We start from the raw sequence: 18,109 nt of genomic DNA, 5'->3' as shown, positions 1-18,109 counted from the left end.
TTTTTTTTTTTTTTTTTTTTTTTTTTTTTTTTTTTTTTTTTTTTTTTTTTTTTTTTTTTTTTTTTTTTTTTTTTTTTTTTTTTTGTGTGTGTGTGTGTAAGGAGTCTTCCATTTTGACACAAACGTGTATAAATCATATACCCTAACATGAGAATTACAATTCTGCAGGTGTTCTGGGGTTGTATTTCATTGCTTGAAGTAGCATATGGTGTTGCCGTTTTAGTGGGAGTTGCATCTTCCTCCCCGTGGAGCAAGTTGCTAACGGTAAATCTTTGGTTCCTTGAAACGCATACGCAGACTGCATAATCATAGTACTATTAAAAGAAAAAGGAAACAGTTCTTAAAACTAGTCTGCATGAGTCCAAACCTGCCTTAGACTTCTGCTATTTTTAATTTGATTTACTTAGAACTGGAAAAGGGAAGTTAAACAGAGATATTAATAAGTTCAAACATTGCAGTGCTTAAGTTCATTGATACTGTGTAATTTTTAAAATAATGCCCACTTTTCATCGAGAAGTTGGAGAGTGTCAAATTTTCTTTTTCTTGAGGTATAAAAAATGCAAGAGAATCCTAGTTAATTGAGGATTGTTGGGAGGACTCCCAACATTGGCTAATTTAGGGAATGATCATCGGTTATAAGTAAGGAACACATATCCATTGATATGAAGCCTTTTAGGAAATCCCAAAGCAAAGCTATGAGAGCTTATGCTCAAAGTGAACAATATCTTACCATTTGGAAAGTCATTATTCTTAACAGTTAATGTGTGTTATCTTTTTTAAATTACATAGTTCGTTTATATTGTGCCACGGTTGATGTTAACTAATTCAAAAACTATCCAAGTCATCAAATAAATCTCTTCAATTTTTTCCTTTAATAGAAAGGACGTTTAATTGAAAGGATGTAATATTTAGGTGAACAGTGAACACTATCGAAAGCCAGAGCAGTTAGTAAAATCCCTTTAAGTTGCTAAAAGGACTACGTTTGGAGCTCCAAATTTGTAAAGGAAATTTTGTCCCATGCCCTATCCACATATATTGTTCACACTTTCGATAAAAGGGTTCTGCCCTTAAGCCACAGAAAAACAGGACAAGACAACTTTTGACAAGATAAGCAGCTCAAGGTACCAGCCTAACTACTAAAGAAGCTTCCTCCACAGTCCCTAAGTTAAAGGATAGGAAAAGAAAAGGTGGTTTGTTGATTATTGAGTTGCTCTTGCATAGGAAATAGGGTGTAACAGCCCAAGCGCACCGCTTAGCAGATAGTCTTATTTGGGCTTTCCCTTTCGAGCTTCCCCTCAAGGTTTTTAAAACGCGTCGGCAAGGGAGATGTTTCCACACTCTTATAAAGAGTGCTTCATTCTCCTCTCCAACCAATGTGGGATCTCACAATCCACCCCCCTTCGGGGCCCAGCGTCCTCGTTGGCACTCGTTCCCTTCTCCAACCGATGTGGGACCACCCAATCCACCCCCAATCGGGGTCCAGCGTTTTTGCTGGTACACCGTCTCGTGTCCACCCTCCTTGGGGCTCAGTCTCCCTACTGGTACATTGCCCAATGTCTGCCACTAATATCATTTGTAACAGCCCAAGTTCACCGCTAGAAGATATTGTCCTCTTTGGGGTTCCCTTTTTGGGCTTCCCCTCAAGGTTCTTATAACGTGTCTGCTAGGGAGAGGTTTCCACACCCTTAATAAAGAGTGCTTCGTTCTCCTCTCGAATCAATGTGGGATCTCACATAGGGGCTTGGTTGAAGCGCCAATGAAGGATATTTGAATTGAGCTTTCTATGAAGTGTTACTCCTTCCAAATCCAAGGACCGAATAACGAATTTAATTTTTGAAGACATGAATATGCAAATTGTTGAACTAATTGATCCATGTACTTTCGTTGCTTCAAATTGGAAGTCCCTAGTTCATGGTTTCACTAATTACTCTCCTCCTGTAACCATTGTTTCTGATACTAATTGGATTTTTTTAACCCTGGCTTAGATTTGGTGATCTCTAATCTTCCTCCTTTCTTCAACTGTCTCCTATTAATTTAATTTTTGTTTGCTGTCAAAGAAAGAGTAAGAAGTATCAAATTAATTAACCTATGATCTGTATACATTCTTTAGGTTTTGGGACACGTCATTTTGGCTTCAATTCTGTGGATTCGTGCCAAATCAGTTGATCTGAAGAGCAAAGCTGCCATAACATCCTTCTACATGTTTATATGGAAGGTATGCTGTAGGAGTTTATGGTAAAGCTGCCATAAAATAGTTGCTACTTTACTTTCAATATTTCAATATGTTATTAATTTCAAGTTTAATTTCTAATAGTTGTCCACTTTTAACCCGAGAGTCCCATGGATTGGTCAACCTCCATGTTTGAGATTAAAGATGTCAGATGCTTACAATATTTTAAAATCAGGGTCTCTAATGAAACTCATGACTTTCACTTAAAATTCAGGGCCTTCACCAGTTGACGTATCCAATATTCTTGAAAAAAAGAATACTTGTTTATTTTTAGTTTTCTATTTTTAACTTTATGTCAGTGATTAGGAACCTTCTTTGTTTAGCTTTCAAAATTGATTTTGAAACTGTAGCCGTTTTAGAACACTAAATAATTTTTGGTGACTAGTTCTTAGTTTCCGGATAGAAAGTAGGTAAGAAAATAAAGTAAATCATTAGTAGGCAAGTGTAATTCTTAAGAACTTTTAGGCATAGCTCTAATTTGTCTTTAAATTTAAAAAAGTGTGTATTAGTGTTTTACGTTTTTAAGTTTTTGGAAGTGTTTAATACAACCTTACACTAGGTCCCAACTTCATATAAAATTTTTTACATTGGAAATAATAAAAAGTGTCTAATAGGTCTTTTAATTTTTTGGAGATGTTAGGTGATTAGATACAAAATTAAAAGTTCGAGGACCTATTAGACATTTTTTACAGTGTAAGAAGATGTTAAGGATTGATTAGATACAAAATTTTACGTTCGGGACCTTTAGACATTTTTACAGTTTAAGAACCTATTATTCGCAAAATTAAAAGTTTAGGGTTCTTTTAGACATTTTAAGTTTAAACACTTGGATGTTAATCCTGCCCTGTTTGTCATTTTGGTGGTAGTCAATGGGCAAGTTTTTTTTTTTTTTTTCTTCCTTTTGTAAGATGAGAGGCTGCCCCATTCCACCATATAGCATTAGGATACAAAATATTAGAATAGTCAACCCATGAGTTTTGACAAGGCACATTTCATTCAAGAAGTGATCCATTTAAGCATTCCTTTATACCTAATAGCTTTCTTTCCTACACGTAGCGATTCTTCAGGTACCATTATCATCTTTAAGATATTTATATTATAGCATTTCACTTGTTAGGATGAGATAAAACTGGATGGATAGTCGAAACAGGCATAGCTAAATGAAGTTTGGTTCACTTGGGGCCACTATTGTGACTTAGAGTTCGTTGGAATGATATTTTAAGTGCTTGAAAAATTTTGAAGTCTAAAAATTTTGAAGTTATTTCCAACCGACCCTTATATACGACTAGGGTGGGGAGAAGAGAATATTCGTGTAGAAATTGGATTTTCGTCCTCTAAGAAATCTACGCAATGAATAGAATTTAATCTTCAATTCAATTCTCCAATGCAAACTATTAAAATGTGGATTAAGAAAGTACAGAACATATGGCATAGTTTATCATTGGCACCAAATTTGGTATTTTATCTGTTTGGCGAATTCATGACTTAGTAGCTCGGTATGGTTCATTATTTTCTTAGTTTCACAATGTACAGAAGTAGAGATTTGAACTTTTGACCTTTTGATCGAGTGCATATATCTTAGTCAATAGAGCTATACTCAAGTTAAGCATAGTGTTCTTAATGTCTTAAAAGATGTCTCTCTTCAAGCATCTATGTCGAAGGTGTTACAAATTTAAGAATTACAAATTTATTCCTTTTTATAATTGGAGCCTTTCTTTTAGTTTTGTTCTAAAAGACATCTAAAACATCTCGCTCTTTTTGACTGTGTATAATTTTGTTCTGATGTGCAGCTGTTTTATGCGGAGTATTTGCTGATACCGTTTGTCAGGTGAGTGGATGAAGAAAAATGTGATTAGTTAGAGAGTCGGAGTATAATGGAAGGTAGCGTTGTACAAAATTATAGATGTTTTTGTATTATTAGTTTTGTGCTGAAATATTCTTCTCTCAAATTCATTTTCCTTTGTTTACTTTAGCTACCTAGAAATATGATGGATATATAGGATAAAGATTTCAAAACTTGATGGTCGAGAAATCAACCCCATGCAATATGTTTTATGACTAGGGAGACCTATTTTTTATGCCTAAAATTTGAGCTCTACTTTTCGTTTTTGGGTAGAGTTGGATGTATTATATTTTCTACACAATTCACACATGCATGTATGAACCTACTTGACAGGCTCGTTAACATACTTCTAGGCTTAACTATGGACTAATGCTTTCAAAATGGATAGAAATTGTCAAGTCGAGCCAATCGAGCTAACTGACGTCAAACCAAGCTAAGAAAGCTGACTGAAGATTTTCCTTTTTCAATTCAACTATAACATAAATACTTCAAAAGTTAAACATAATAGATCTGTTTTTTTAACAAACATGTAACCAAGTACACCTCCTTAAATTAAAATCACTTACCCCCTGGGTTGAATGTAAATAATAAAATGCTTAAAAGAGTAAGAGATTTAATATTCTATTAGTTATTCTTCTACAATTAAATATAGTAATGTCATAAAATATATAAATTAAAATAACTTTAATGAAAAGAATTGAATAAAATACTTTTGAAAAAGAGGTTGGAACTAGATTTCAAACGCACCTTTACTCAACCCATCTTTGCTTATTAGCATAAACATTGTATTTCCTTTCCTTTTCCCTTTGTCTTTTTCTTTAAAAAAGATAATATCCATATTCTTCGAAACAAAAATTCAAAAGTGAAATTAAAAAAAAAAATGTATATTTCTCAGTCATAATGTCTCCAAAGTCAAACTTATTATTTTAAACTTGAATTATTTTTTATTTTATATATATATAGTTTTGGATTTAATTCTTTTTTATTTTGAATACTAAAAGAAGCTGCGAGCAAGAAGATTAGAGGGAGAGAAGAAGAGACGGGAAAATATAGGGTAAGTAATTTTATTGTTTGAATGCTTTAGGGTTAGTTAGGGTTAGTTCCTCAAACGATAATTATAATATGATTGATGTCATATATGCTAGCAATGTATTTGATGAGAACGTTTATGCATGAATCTTTTAAGAACTAATGTTTTCGAGATGTTGGACTTCATGCTGTGTGTGATCATTATATATGCTTTTTCTTTGATTTTATGCTCGTTAAGGGTCCTAAATGCATGAATGTGAGATATGCAGGGTCAGTGTGTATGAAAATGATGTGTATCTAACAATGCTGACCTAGTAAGTTTTGTGTGAAAGTGATACACATCTCGGTATAAAAAAGGAATTGCAATCCAAAACTAGGTTTTAGGTCTCACTTCAACCATGATAGTCATGCTTGCATGTATATACATTTTTCGATCCCAACCGTTAGTTCACTTACTAAATATTTTTGATATTGAACTTTTTTCAATTTTTTTTTCGAAAAATCTGAGTAAAAAAACATGGTATTTACGATAGAAGTATTAGTATTGTTAATGAAAATTTTCAAACTCAACTGTACTTTCAAAATATTTTTTAAATAAAATATTAACGGTTTCATTAATATTAATCGATAATATTTGGCTGTGGAATTTAAAAGTTTTTTTTTTTAAAAAAAATTTTTTAGACAAAAAAAAAAAAAAAATAAATAAAATAAAATAAAGAGGAAAACCTAAAGATCTTTCATTTTCCTTTCCCTCTCACGTGCGCAACGCCACCTTCTTTGTCTTCTTCGTGCCGTCGTGTCCTCAGTCTCAGCAGCTGAGTGTACCCGCCTCATCTCTCCCGTCCAGCGCTACCGCCGCCGTCGTATTTATTCTGTTCGTGCCGCCGCGGCCTCCGTCCAACGGTATTGCACTGGTTTTCTACTTTCTTGGTGTTGCTATTGTTCTACCAATCTCCATCTGTGGCTTTCTTCTCATTTAAAAACAAATTAGGATTTGTATATTGAATACGTTTGTTTGATTTTTTTATCGTCTGAATAATAACAGCTGAAATGCAACGGAAATAAAATAATAATAACAAAAGAAATGGCTGGCAAATTGCCACTCAGTTTGTGTTGTCTGTACCGCCATTTTTTTTTATTTGTTGCATTATTGTTCGTCTTGTCTCTGCTGAAAGTTTCCATTGTTTCTACGACCATGAATTGAAAATTGAACCGTATTTGTATTGGATGTTTGTAGATTATAAATGGGAGAAGACAATGAGTTGTTTGAAAACTGAAATTCTATCCTTCAAATTCATCAGTTTGATAACCTTAACCAATGATACATTGAATTTATAAAAATGAGAATGGTTTATATGCTTTGTATTTCATGTTATTCATTCAAAAGTTATAGGTAGGCCAACATGAGTATAGTATAGACAAAATTCAAGAGATTCACTCGAGAGGAAGGATTTTTTAGATTCAAAATCAAAAGTTTGAAGTCTTATAGTTTGGAGACTTATGAATTGTGAAATATAAATTTTATTTTTATTTTTTTGTCTTCTTAGATATATATATATATTTTAAAATTCAATAATGTACGTAACACTAGATGAAAGTTGAGGTTTAAACTACCAACGTCAATATGATTCAATAGTAATTTTGAAAGTGAGTATAACTCAACGCTAATTGACATGTACCACAAAAGGTCAGAAGTTTGAATCCTCCATCTCCAACGTTGTTGAACAAAAAAAAAAAAAAAACTTCATGTAGTAATGACATACATTTTAGAGATTTTGATTGAGAGTTTATGTGTTTGAAAATTGTAATTGACGTTTACGCTTTCACTTTAGGTCGAATGGCGGGTTCAACTGAAGGGTTGGGTTCTGCTTCTGCAACTGTGGATGCAGTAGCCGATTCTGCCCCAGGTTCTGAAGAAACTATTAGCAAGAAGTAAGCATTCGGTGAATTTTTTACATTGTTATGTTTTAAGCTTTTGTGTGGAAATGGATGTTAACTTATTTAAGGTTAAGTTTAGTCTTAATAAGTAGAATTTTTCTGGGGTTCAATTTGATTGTTTTTCTATTTTTGTTTGAAATTCTATTACTAGTTGGATAGTTTTTCGTCGGAATGATGACTTCTGGAGTCTTGAGGTTGAACTTTGAAATGTTTTCAGTGCACGCAAGAAGGAATTAAAGCTGAAGCAGAAGGAAGAGGAAAGGAGGCGTAAGGAGGAACTCAAGGAGAAAGCAAAACAGGTACTAGATGTCCACCTAAAGATTTGAGCGTGTGTTTAATGCATTAATTAAGAACAGAGCATGGTGAAATAATTATTCACAGGAAATAGAAATCCATGTCGATTGAGATAACCAAATATGATATTTACAGTTGGCAATCTGTTTAACGACAATGTTTATCTGAAAAGAAATGAGTTGTGAGATGGTTAGATATCTTGCCATAATGTTATGTTTAACTACCACGACCGAAAGTTATTTGTGACTGAAATGTACTTATGATGTACCAGGAAGCATCCCAGAGTAAGAAATCTGTAGCAGTTGATGATGAAGAAATGGATCCCACGGTACAACTTTAATGTTTCTCCCTACCCAAGGTTATATATGCTAAGCCGTTGTTATCTCTCTCTTGCTTGCTTATATAACGTCTCTTTCAAAAATCTCTCTTTCTAAAATCTCTCTCTACCCTCGTTTTCCAAAACCTTCTTTTAAAACCGAGGCTAGAGGCTCGATCATACGTCGCTTGGCCGTAGGCGACGCAAGTACAAATTGGCTCAGCTCACTTGTCGTTGGAAAGTGAGTGCCGCACAATCGCTAGTCCGCTGCTTTTAAGAGTGCGATTGTGTCAAGTGGTATCTGAAAAGAAATGAGTTGTGAGATGGTTAGATATCTTGCCATAATGTTATGTTTAACTACCACGACCGAAAGTTATTTGTGACTGAAATGTACTTATGATGTACCAGGAAGCATCCCAGAGTAAGAAATCTGTAGCAGTTGATGATGAAGAAATGGATCCCACGGTACAACTTTAATGTTTTTTATTTTGACAAGTTTTGCTTCAGACCTTTAAGAACGGTTGTCAAACTGACTTTTCTCCCTCAATTGGCTTGTTTTTTGCAGCATTTTTTTGAAAATAGGCTGAAATATCTTGCATCTCAGAAGGCAGATGGTAAAAATCCATATCCTCACAAGTTTCAGGTTTCGATGTCTCTCCTCGAGTATATTGAGAAATATGGAATTTTAAACAATGGTGATCACCTTGAGGAAGTCTCGGAATCTCTTGCTGGTACTTGAACCAAAAACCATTTTCATGATTCTTTTTTTGTTCATTTCCAAATATCTTTTTTTAATCTTTTTTTTCTTTTTTTTTTTTTTGTCCCATTCAAGGGAGGATAATGAGCAAACGATCCTCCTCCTCGAGGTTGTTATTTTATGATCTTCATGGTTCTGGAGCTAAAATCCAAGTTATGGCTGATGCACGGTATGGAACTATTCTGTATCTGTCTGCACTATTTTAGTTCTAATTGTGAATATTATACTTTATGGTACTTTGGCCACTGTACTTCAACTCCAATTAATGGCTACATTTTTATTTATGTTAAAGAAATTTTTCAACGTTCCTTTTTAATTTCTGATCCTCTTTTCTTAATGAACTTCTTAGTAACTTTTATTTTTTCTTAAAAACAAACTGTTTCATCATATAAGCTATGCGTCTTTTCATGTCTCACTTTTCTTTCTCTGAGAGAATTTCCATTTTTCCACTTTCACGTATACAGTATTTTTTTGCTGTCAGTTCTTACCTGCACAATTTTGCTTCATTTATCTCACTTTTGTTTTCATTTTCCATCAATCTCCATAAGAATCATGGATAGTAATAACCCCGTGCTTTTGCATTAATGATTTAAGGCTCATATAAGAATTTTGTTGGAGAATTTGGAATTACGTAGATCCTGGCAAAACCACCTATTATACCCTATCATTTATGTCTCTTGAAATGCATATGCATCAAAGCTGTTGTCATGTCTTATTTTGTGTTTTATTCCATTGAGATTTGGTTCCTATTATGGTTTCAATTCTATACAAAGGCTATAACATTTCCATTTTAATGATGCAGTGTCTCAGAGCTCGATGAAGCTGAATTTGCGATGTTTCATGCCAGTGTGAAGCGTGGGGATATTGTTGGTGTCACTGGGTTTCCAGGTTGGGCTGCGAGAATTGCCCAGGCTCTTTCCCTTTACTAGTATTTTCACTTTATTTTTCAGAAGTCTAGTCTATTGTGTTTGCTCCACAATTGTCTTTTTTCCTTTCTGGTCCCTTCTGTGTGTTATCATGGTTTGATATATTCCTTGCATAGTTAAGGAAAGAGAGAGGAATTTGCAACATTGAATTTTTATTCAGTTTTGTTTCTCAGTTGTAGTGGGTGTGCATGATAAAACTGTTGTCCGTCACATCCTGTGCGAGAAATCCTAATAGCAAGCCCTTTATATTTCAATGCCGCTGAAAAACCCATGACTTCGCATTTTCTTCCTTGAGCTCTTTTGTGCTTCTGTCACATGACATTTATCAATATGTTCCATTTTTGCAGGAAAAACAAAAAGGGGAGAACTCAGTATTTTTCCAAAATCATTCATTGTCCTATCTCACTGTCTGCATATGATGCCAAGGCAGAAGGCGGGTCCTGGTTTTGAAAATGCAAATTTGAAGGTTAATAAAACTAGTTTCTCTATCAAGGTTGTTTAGACGAGCCCTCATGTTCTCATATTTGTGCAGAAAAATGACGCATGGGTCCCAGGTTGTACCAGGAATCCTGAAACCTATACTTTAAAGGATCAGGTATCTATTCTATTTGTGCCTCTCACTTTCTTTTGTATGCTCCCCGGAATATCTGTTTCACTTTCTTGTCTAAAGGGCTACAAAAAACCTCACCAATTGGTTGCTAGAAAGTATGCACATGCTAGTTTAGTTATTATGCCCACTAGTAATTGCTGTATTTATGGACAAAAGAAAAATATTGGCATATCAGTTGAAGTAAAGATAGAAAACTTCATTCCAAGAAATAGAGTAAACTACAAGCGGAATTTGAGCTTTAGGTTGTTTGCGATGTGTGTCTAGCACATGGTGTCTTTTTTGTATATTCTTTGTACATCGTTAATCAAGTTTATATGTTAATAACAAAATACCCTTACTTCAAGAGGTTCCATTAAAATGCATTGTTTGTGTTCAACTTGTATTAGTCAAAGAACATCTTGATCTTCCTGATTCATGTATTATCTCCTGAACTAAGACTAATAGCTGTTTGACGCTATCTGTGTTCCTTGGTTTGCTGAATTTTCATCTCTGATTATCATTCCAAGAGTATACTCTTGGAAATATTATTGTATAATATGCTCAATTTCCTTATTCCAGGAAACTCGTTATCGTCAACGATATCTGGATTTGATGTTAAATTTGGAAGTGAGGCAAATATTCAAAACCAGAGCTAAAGTAATCCAATATGTTAGGAAGTTTCTTGACGATCTTGACTTCTTGGAGGTATGTATACTATTGATCATTGCAATTTATGATTTTGGATGGAATGCACCTGTAATTTATTTCTCTATCTTTTTCTTAATGTCTTAACCCTTAGGTTGAGACACCAATGATGAACATGATTGCTGGAGGAGCAGCTGCCCGTCCATTTGTGACCTTCCACAATGATCTCAACATGAAATTGTTTATGCGCATTGCACCTGAACTTTATCTTAAGCAGTTAGTTGTTGGTGGATTGGACCGTGTATATGAGATAGGGAAACAATTTAGAAACGAGGGTATCGATTTGACTCATAATCCCGAGTTCACCACCTGCGAGTTCTACATGGCGTTTGCAGACTACTATGATTTGATGGAACTCACCGAGAAAATGCTAAGTGGTAATGCTAAAACTTCGGATTTGAGCCCCTTTTTGTAGTTTGACTCCTGCTGTGAGTTTTTTTTTTTAATTGTATCTTTTCATTCTCAATGAAAGTTTGGTGTATCATAAAACATATTAAAACTACTGATGTTGCATGTTACTCCTTTGATTTCTCCACCATCACCTTTCCCAGTTTCCATCTTTATCAACTTGTATCTGTACTCTGACACGGTTGCAACTGAAATAGGAATGGTGAAGGAACTTACAGGGGGCTATAAAGTAAAATACCATTCAAATGGGCTTGACAATGACCCGATTGAGATTGACTTCACTCCCCCTTTTAGGTCTGTTGGCAATAATTTTGTTTAGCCCATGTATGAGCTTGAACTGTGCTGACCAGAATCTTATTTGGGATTATCTTGAATATGTTTAATGTACTGCAGGAGGATTGACATGATAGAGGAATTGGAAAAAATGGCAAATCTTAATATACCCAAGAACTTGGCCAGTGATGAAGCTAATAAATATCTTAGAGAGGCGTGCCTGAAGTTTGAAATCAAATGTCCTCCACCTGAAACAACTGCTCGCTTGCTGGATAAAGTAATTCTCTTAATCATATTATCTTATCTTTAGAAACTAATCTTGTTTAGATAAGATATCATATGACATGAGGAACAGGAAATATACAAATAGAGAAGACGAGTTGTGAATCATACTTCTGGAAAATTTACACTAATACATTTTTTACAATTGTATTAAAGTAAATTTTTTGGCAGCTTGTGGGACATTTCCTAGAAGAAACGTGCGTGAATCCTGCTTTCATCATCAATCATCCCGAGATTATGAGTCCTTTGGCAAAGTGGCATAGAGCAAGACCTAGTCTAACTGAACGCTTTGAATTGTTCATCAACAAACATGAAGTAAGCTACCAAAACTCAACAATAATTTGTTTTCTGTTCATACTTGATCATACATGTGTCTGTATGTGTGCATGCCTCTGTGCTTCTGCGGTTAACATTTAATGGCTATTCAGGTATGTAATGCGTACACTGAATTGAATGATCCTGTTGTACAACGCCAGCGGTTTGTTGAACAACTCAAGGTATCCTGTAGTAAATACACAAATACAGTAGAGTTAAAACCCTAAAACATAAATGATGATTTGTGGAATGGATTGATGAATTGTTGAGTTTTATATTACTTGCTTTCTTTAACAGGATCGACAGTCGGGTGATGATGAAGCAATGGCTTTGGATGAAACATTTTGTACGTCTCTTGATTATGGATTGCCTCCTACTGGTGGCTGGGGAATGGGCATTGACCGGCTAGCTATGTTGATAACGGATTCGCAGAACATCAAGGTTTGTGTTTCACCCCTGTTTTCTTCTGGTTATGCATACTCATCAAATCTTTTTTTTCTCATGCTCTCTTTTTGTGAAAACAGGAAGTTCTTCTCTTCCCAGCCATGAAGCCTCAAGATGAATCATCAGCTCCCAAAGGTGCATACTATATAATTCCTTGTCTCTAGCTATTAACTTATTTTGGTTGTCATTACTGACAAGGTCTTACCTATTTAGAAACGGAACCTGTTTAATTTTGTTATTTCGAAAACACCCCATATTTGTTTCTTTCATTTTCATAGTGCTCAGGCACAACAATTATTTAGATTTTCAGGGGGAAAATGGATGGTTTGCTAATCCTAAAGTTGTTCAAAATGAACTTATTGTTTGTTTTTCGAGTACTAGACTGCATTTGCACCAAAGCCTGAAGAAGAGGATCTTAATCCCTCTTTTTGCGCTTTCTTACGAGAGCTTTTGATGGTAATGGCTTCCATTTTTTTTCCTCCCTTTTTCAGCATCGGCAGGAGTATAGGGATTACAACATGAGGGAAAACCAAGAGGTGCGTTTGCCATTATGCATTTATTTTATTATGTTAAAAATTTTGGTCCACATTTTTCAGCTCCCCCCTGTCGAAGCATTTTTTTTTGGAGCTTATATGGTTATCTTTTATAAACTTATTGTGAATGCAAAAGTGTCTAATTTGACGTCCCAAGTTCTTTCAAAATATTCATCTATGTACATTATTCTTATTATCTTTCTTACTATGCAATCCAACTTAGAAGAATGGAAGTAGAAACGTTGCGAATGAAGTGAGATATTGGGCTGAATTTCTGAACTCATTTGAGAAATCTGGGTTGATTATATTCTTTTTTTCATACGATTTGGATCAGAATTCTCTGTAAGTCATGGTGGAAGGCTCTGAACTGAACATTATCTCCAAGATCTTCTCAACATGCATGCACAGTAATAACTCCTCATGTATGGACAGAATTCACCCTGATAAGGCCGAGTGGTTTTTCTATTTAGTAGTAGTCATAAAAAATTTAATGAACACCAGATATTAACCATGTAAATTAGTCCAGTTCAGTCATTCTTCAACACTGAAAATCTCCTAGTTCTCTAGTTCAATATTTCACAAGAGGTTCAGGGTTCTAAAAAAATGGTTGACTTGGAACAAACTGAATCAACTGGGTTGGTTTGGTTATTCCCGAAACATTGACCATCTCGGTTTGTTTCTTTATTGAGAAATAACACGTGGCTTGGACACGTGGAATATCTTACTCATGGTGATTGCAACATAAACTTAACTATGGGTATAATTCGATATACTTTTTCAAGTTTTAGATTTAAGTCGATGAAATAGTAAGTTCATTGATTAGACATCTCAGCATCTCCCTCTTAAGAAACTTCGTCGCTTATTCATTCCTCTTGGCTATTGTAGTTTGTCTTGGTTATACGTGTTGCTCATTTGTTCCTCACAGCGTCCGAGCCATAACTCACCAATCTAATGTCCCTCCCATCACTCCCTCATCCCTCATTTTACCTTCTCATTTCCGCCCTCGGAGTACAGGTCGATCATGGCCCAAGCTAGTATGCCCAAGATATTATTTGGGCTTAGGTCAAGCCCATTGGATCAAAGTTTGGATCATCAAGCTCATGCAAGATTTGAGTTGGCCCTGACTAGTCCATCAAATATGGTGTAAATAGCAATACAAATTCCATTCTAAAAAAATGGTCAAGTAAAAGTCTGAAATTTAGCCACTATGAAATTAGGAGTGGCTTTGCCTATAATTTTTCCATATTTACCCCTCTGAAATCCTCAACCACACCCTAAATTTCAACCTCGAATCTTGTTCGCATATTTTGAATTTATCTTTTTTCATTTCAATTCTTTTGTGATCTTATCTCACTTCCAGATATATATCTTTTTTGTGATCTTATCTCATTTCAAATGTGGCCAAGACTCACATTTGAGGAACTTTTAGAACTCTTTGAGCACTTTACTCATCAAACCCATAAAGACTACTCAGGCATTAGTCTGTCCAAACCCGATTTAAAAATTTGTATAAGGAATGTTGCACTCCCTTATCATCAATTAACGATAGTCTAATCGAAGGTTGATCTTAGAGAACATAACTTCCTCATCAAACAAGTCATCAATTTGCAACAAAGAGTATTTGTTTTCTATAGTCACTGTATTTTGTTTCTGGTAGTCTATGCACAGGCATATAGACTCATCATTCTTCTTTACAAATAGAACTCTTGGGCGTATGAAGCCCTTATGTAAGAGTTTTTGAATATGCAATTTCAACTCATTGAGTTCTATTGAGACCACTTGTATAGATCCCTAAAGATAGGTTGTCCCTAGCTCAAGCTTATTGTTAAACTTGACATATCGCTCTCTTAAGGATCGCCTCCATTCACAAACTCCCTCAAATCTTCTTGCTCTCTATCATTGATCAACTTTGCCAGCTAAAGGGCAATGACATTGCTCTTAGGCATATGTGCTACTACAAACCCTCGAATGTCAGCTTTCAAGCCCATAACCAATCGTTTGACTTTCTTTGCCACTGTATCTACTAGTTCTATGCTAAAATGAGAAACTCTCTCGTACTCATTTGACAATCCTGTTCTCCTGTTGGAGTTGCAGAATTGGTGTGTTTTCTTAAACTATGTCCAAGTGATTGACCCGTTATTGACATTAATAGACCTTGAGCAAAACTGCCACCAAAGTCATTCATCCTCACGTAACATATAGGTTGCACATCCTACTTGGTGATCCTTTACAGCGGAATTTTTTCTATATCGCAAACAACCATAATTAAACTACTGCCGAGTCTCGAGATAACCCTTCAAACAGTTTGAGGTCACACCCCTTAAAGTATCTCAGATACCTCCCCTCCTAAGTTGTGCCCCTGTATCTTGGGTTAACTAGGCTACCAGCCCAACAATAGCTACATGCACTAGAAATTGCAAAGCTCCTATAATCGTCATCCTCGAGATGTCTAGGTTCATTTTGGCAGGCTGCTCCTAAGATGGAGCCCCAACTGCTGGGTTTGGATTCAGGCTAGCAGGTTGATCCTGGGATGGAGCCTCGACTGTTGGGTTTGTCCTAGCCCTTGGAGGCCTACCTCGCTTCCCCTGCCTTCCTCTCCCTCTACTGCGTGGTCGCATGCTGATTTCTACAAGTTCTTAGGTTTGTTTCTTAGTTTGATATGAAAGTACTATTTTTTTTTACAAGATTTCTTACCTTAGCTTGAAATTTTTACAAGTTTTTTTGAAAATATAAACGATATTTTAGATTTAATCTTGAAATTCAAATAAACGAAACAAAGTTGCTGTGAGATTTTACCATGGTTGAAGAGGGGAACAAAATATTCCTTAGGTGTGGAAAACCTCTCTTTAGTAGACATGTTTTAAAAGCCTTGAGGGGAAGCTCGAATGGGAAAGCCCAAAGAGGACAATATCTGTTAGCGGTGGGTTTGGACTATTACAAATGGTATCAGAGCTAGACACCGGATGATGTGCTAGTGAGAACGCTATCCCCCAAGGGGGTGGATTGTGAGGTCCCACTTCGATTGGAGAGGGGAACAATGTATTTATTATAAGGGTGTGAAGACCTATCCCTAGCAGCACATTTTAAACCCAATAGGAGTGGATTGTAAGATCCCACTTTGGCCTTATAAATGTGTGAAAACCTTTCACTAGCAAGACACATTTTAAAAACCTTGAGGGGAAACCCGAAAGGGAATGCCCAAAGAGGACAATATCTACTAGCGGTGGGCTTGAGCTATTACAAACGGTGTCAGAGCCAGACAACGAATGGTGTGCTAGCAAGGACGTTGGCTCCCGGGGGGTGGATTGTGAGATTCCACATCGGTTGGAGAGGGGAACAAAGTTTTTCTTATAAAACCTAGGGGAAGGGGATGAATTGTGAGACTCCACATCGGCCTTATAAAGGTGAAGGTGTGGAAACCTCTCACTAGCGGATATGTTTTAAAACCTTGAGGGGAAATCTAAAAGGAAAAGCCCAAATAAGACAATATCAATATCTGCTATAACGATGGACTTGTGCTATTACCGGTTAGATTTATAAACAGAAAACTAATTAAATAAAAAATCCAACATTTAATTTGACATGACACATGAATAACAACTTCTACAATTTAGAGTAAAATTTGAAAGAAAAATAGACAAAATAAGATTTGAGTTTTTAGATACACTATCTCTATAACCAAATAGTGTAGTTCTTATTAAACTTCTATTTCTTTCGGCTCATTGTTGTGCTGCTGTTTGATCTTCATGGCTTATAGCTTTGTCCCTCATTCATTCGTCATGGCTATTCCAGTTTGATTTGGTCGCGTTTTTTTGTTGCTCTATTGCTCCTCACAGCTAACAAAGCTTTATAGCTCTCGTTCTAATGTCTTATTTCAGCCTCATTCAGATGGCTTGGCTCTAAGGTTAGTACACAAGGCCCAAGTTACATGAATAATAAGAGTGATAGTTGAAGCAAGCATATGGACATCAAATATCTAGGCATAAGAGAATGAGTTAAAGATGATAAATTTTTTATTCAGCACATTACCACCAAGTTCTCTTAAATGCTCTTGCATACGCTACGCTACTATGGGTTTAGAAGAATAGAACACAATCTTTAACTAATGTCAATAGTGTTCGTTCTTTCGTGATAGACATGCCATGTGAAATATTTGATTATTAGAGAGATTTTCGTAAATGGAAGTGATGTGAGTAAAGCGGGGTTGATGGAATGAAAATGTAATAACTCTTACTCAGGATTCGGAATCTAGATTCGGCACCTGATGACTCCTAGCATTCTCCTGCATCCCTTGTGACAGTCACTTACTCCTTGCTTCTAAGAGTGAAGACTGTCTCCATAGACTAACACGGGTTCTTCTAGCATGTTTTGTCCTCTCACATGCATTGTACGAAAATTTCTAGGAGGTCATCCAACATAGAATTGCTCAAAGCAAAGTATACTTACCTATGAAGTTCCTATGATTGAGACACCTGAAAAAGATGTACTATGTTGGTATAGTTTTAGGCATTTCTTAGCCATCATATCCTCGGGATCGTTTTCATTCGGATGTGGTCTTGGTTCATTTATATTCTCATCTTTTACTACCACAGAAAACCATTTGGGAGATAAAAGGAAGTATAGAAGCAAGTCCTAAAGGGACTTAGGATGAGGGTAAAGTTAACGAGAAGAAAAAACGAAGAGATTTCAACGAACATCGATCCATCAAGAAGCTAGAGAAGGAGTTTCTAAAAGTAGCCTTTCATCTTACTTATTGGGAAGAGAACCATTCTAAGCCACAAAGCATTGATTTTTGAAAGGAATGGGCACACCCATTTTGTAAGAAGGCCTCATTTCATTTTCAAATCATGTATAGAAGCTCTTAGTGTGATTGATAGGCATAAATAGAATCTCCCACCTCAAATGGGACCCTCCACCCTCTTTGGATGCCCTTCCCACTAGTAAACCCTAATGAGCTTTTCCACCCTACAAAACATGTAGCAAGGAATCTTGAATAATGACATTATACAACTCAAATTCAATTGGATTCTCATTAGAAAGGAACTCATTTCTTCTCGTTAAATTATTTATTCCGTCCTTATACTTTTGAAAATCTCAAATAAGTCCCTAAACTTTTAATTTTATCAGTGACTTGTTCAATATTTTTCGAAATTACCAACCTACTTGACACGATATCAAGAATCTGTCCGAAAAATATTTTTACAGTGAGCTATTAGAAGACAAAAAG

At 35.6% G+C, this 18,109-nt stretch overlaps 2 protein-coding genes across 10 annotated transcripts in view; both read left to right on the top strand.

The window, feature by feature from the left end:
• LOC111468615 (homogentisate phytyltransferase 1, chloroplastic-like) overlaps positions 1 to 4,382 on the top strand; it is a 13,752-nt gene extending 9,370 nt beyond the window's left edge. Inside the window, exons 11-14 of one of the 2 annotated variants that reach the window (XM_023113892.1) lie at positions 169 to 264; positions 2,111 to 2,215; positions 4,021 to 4,111; positions 4,157 to 4,382. In XM_023113892.1, the coding sequence (XP_022969660.1) occupies positions 169 to 264; positions 2,111 to 2,215; positions 4,021 to 4,062 (243 nt within the window). In that variant the 3' untranslated portion in view covers positions 4,063 to 4,111; positions 4,157 to 4,382. Of the gene's footprint in view, positions 1 to 168; positions 265 to 2,110; positions 2,216 to 4,020 lie in introns of both variants that reach the window. The other variant, XM_023113890.1, reaches the window with a different exon arrangement.
• Positions 4,383 to 5,315: 933 nt separating this feature from the next.
• On the top strand, positions 5,316 to 17,125 carry LOC111468609 (lysine--tRNA ligase, cytoplasmic-like). Of its 8 annotated transcripts, none has more exons than XM_023113873.1 (21): positions 5,317 to 5,544; positions 5,915 to 6,005; positions 6,935 to 7,034; positions 7,258 to 7,339; positions 7,606 to 7,662; positions 8,059 to 8,115; positions 8,216 to 8,381; positions 8,483 to 8,576; positions 9,210 to 9,295; positions 9,681 to 9,799; positions 9,866 to 9,928; positions 10,502 to 10,627; positions 10,722 to 11,004; positions 11,233 to 11,329; positions 11,429 to 11,585; positions 11,762 to 11,905; positions 12,019 to 12,087; positions 12,203 to 12,346; positions 12,430 to 12,484; positions 12,841 to 12,885; positions 13,217 to 13,606. In XM_023113873.1, the coding sequence occupies exons 1-20, from the start codon at positions 5,518 to 5,520 to the stop codon at positions 12,855 to 12,857; spliced, it is 2,034 nt and encodes a 677-aa protein (XP_022969641.1). In that variant the 5' UTR covers positions 5,317 to 5,517; the 3' UTR covers positions 12,858 to 12,885; positions 13,217 to 13,606. The 8 variants fall into 8 exon arrangements, with proteins under 8 accessions (XP_022969639.1, XP_022969641.1, XP_022969642.1 ...); XM_023113874.1 differs by lacking the exon at positions 13,217 to 13,606 and adding an exon at positions 13,106 to 13,204; XM_023113875.1 differs by lacking the exon at positions 13,217 to 13,606 and adding an exon at positions 13,109 to 13,198.
• The last annotated feature ends 984 nt before the right edge of the window (positions 17,126 to 18,109 follow it).

This window comes from Cucurbita maxima, unplaced genomic scaffold, assembly GCF_002738345.1.
Source record: "Cucurbita maxima cultivar Rimu unplaced genomic scaffold, Cmax_1.0 Cma_Scf00037, whole genome shotgun sequence".
Taxonomy (NCBI): domain Eukaryota; kingdom Viridiplantae; phylum Streptophyta; class Magnoliopsida; order Cucurbitales; family Cucurbitaceae; genus Cucurbita; species Cucurbita maxima.
This window is presented reverse-complemented; position numbering and strand designations above follow the sequence as displayed.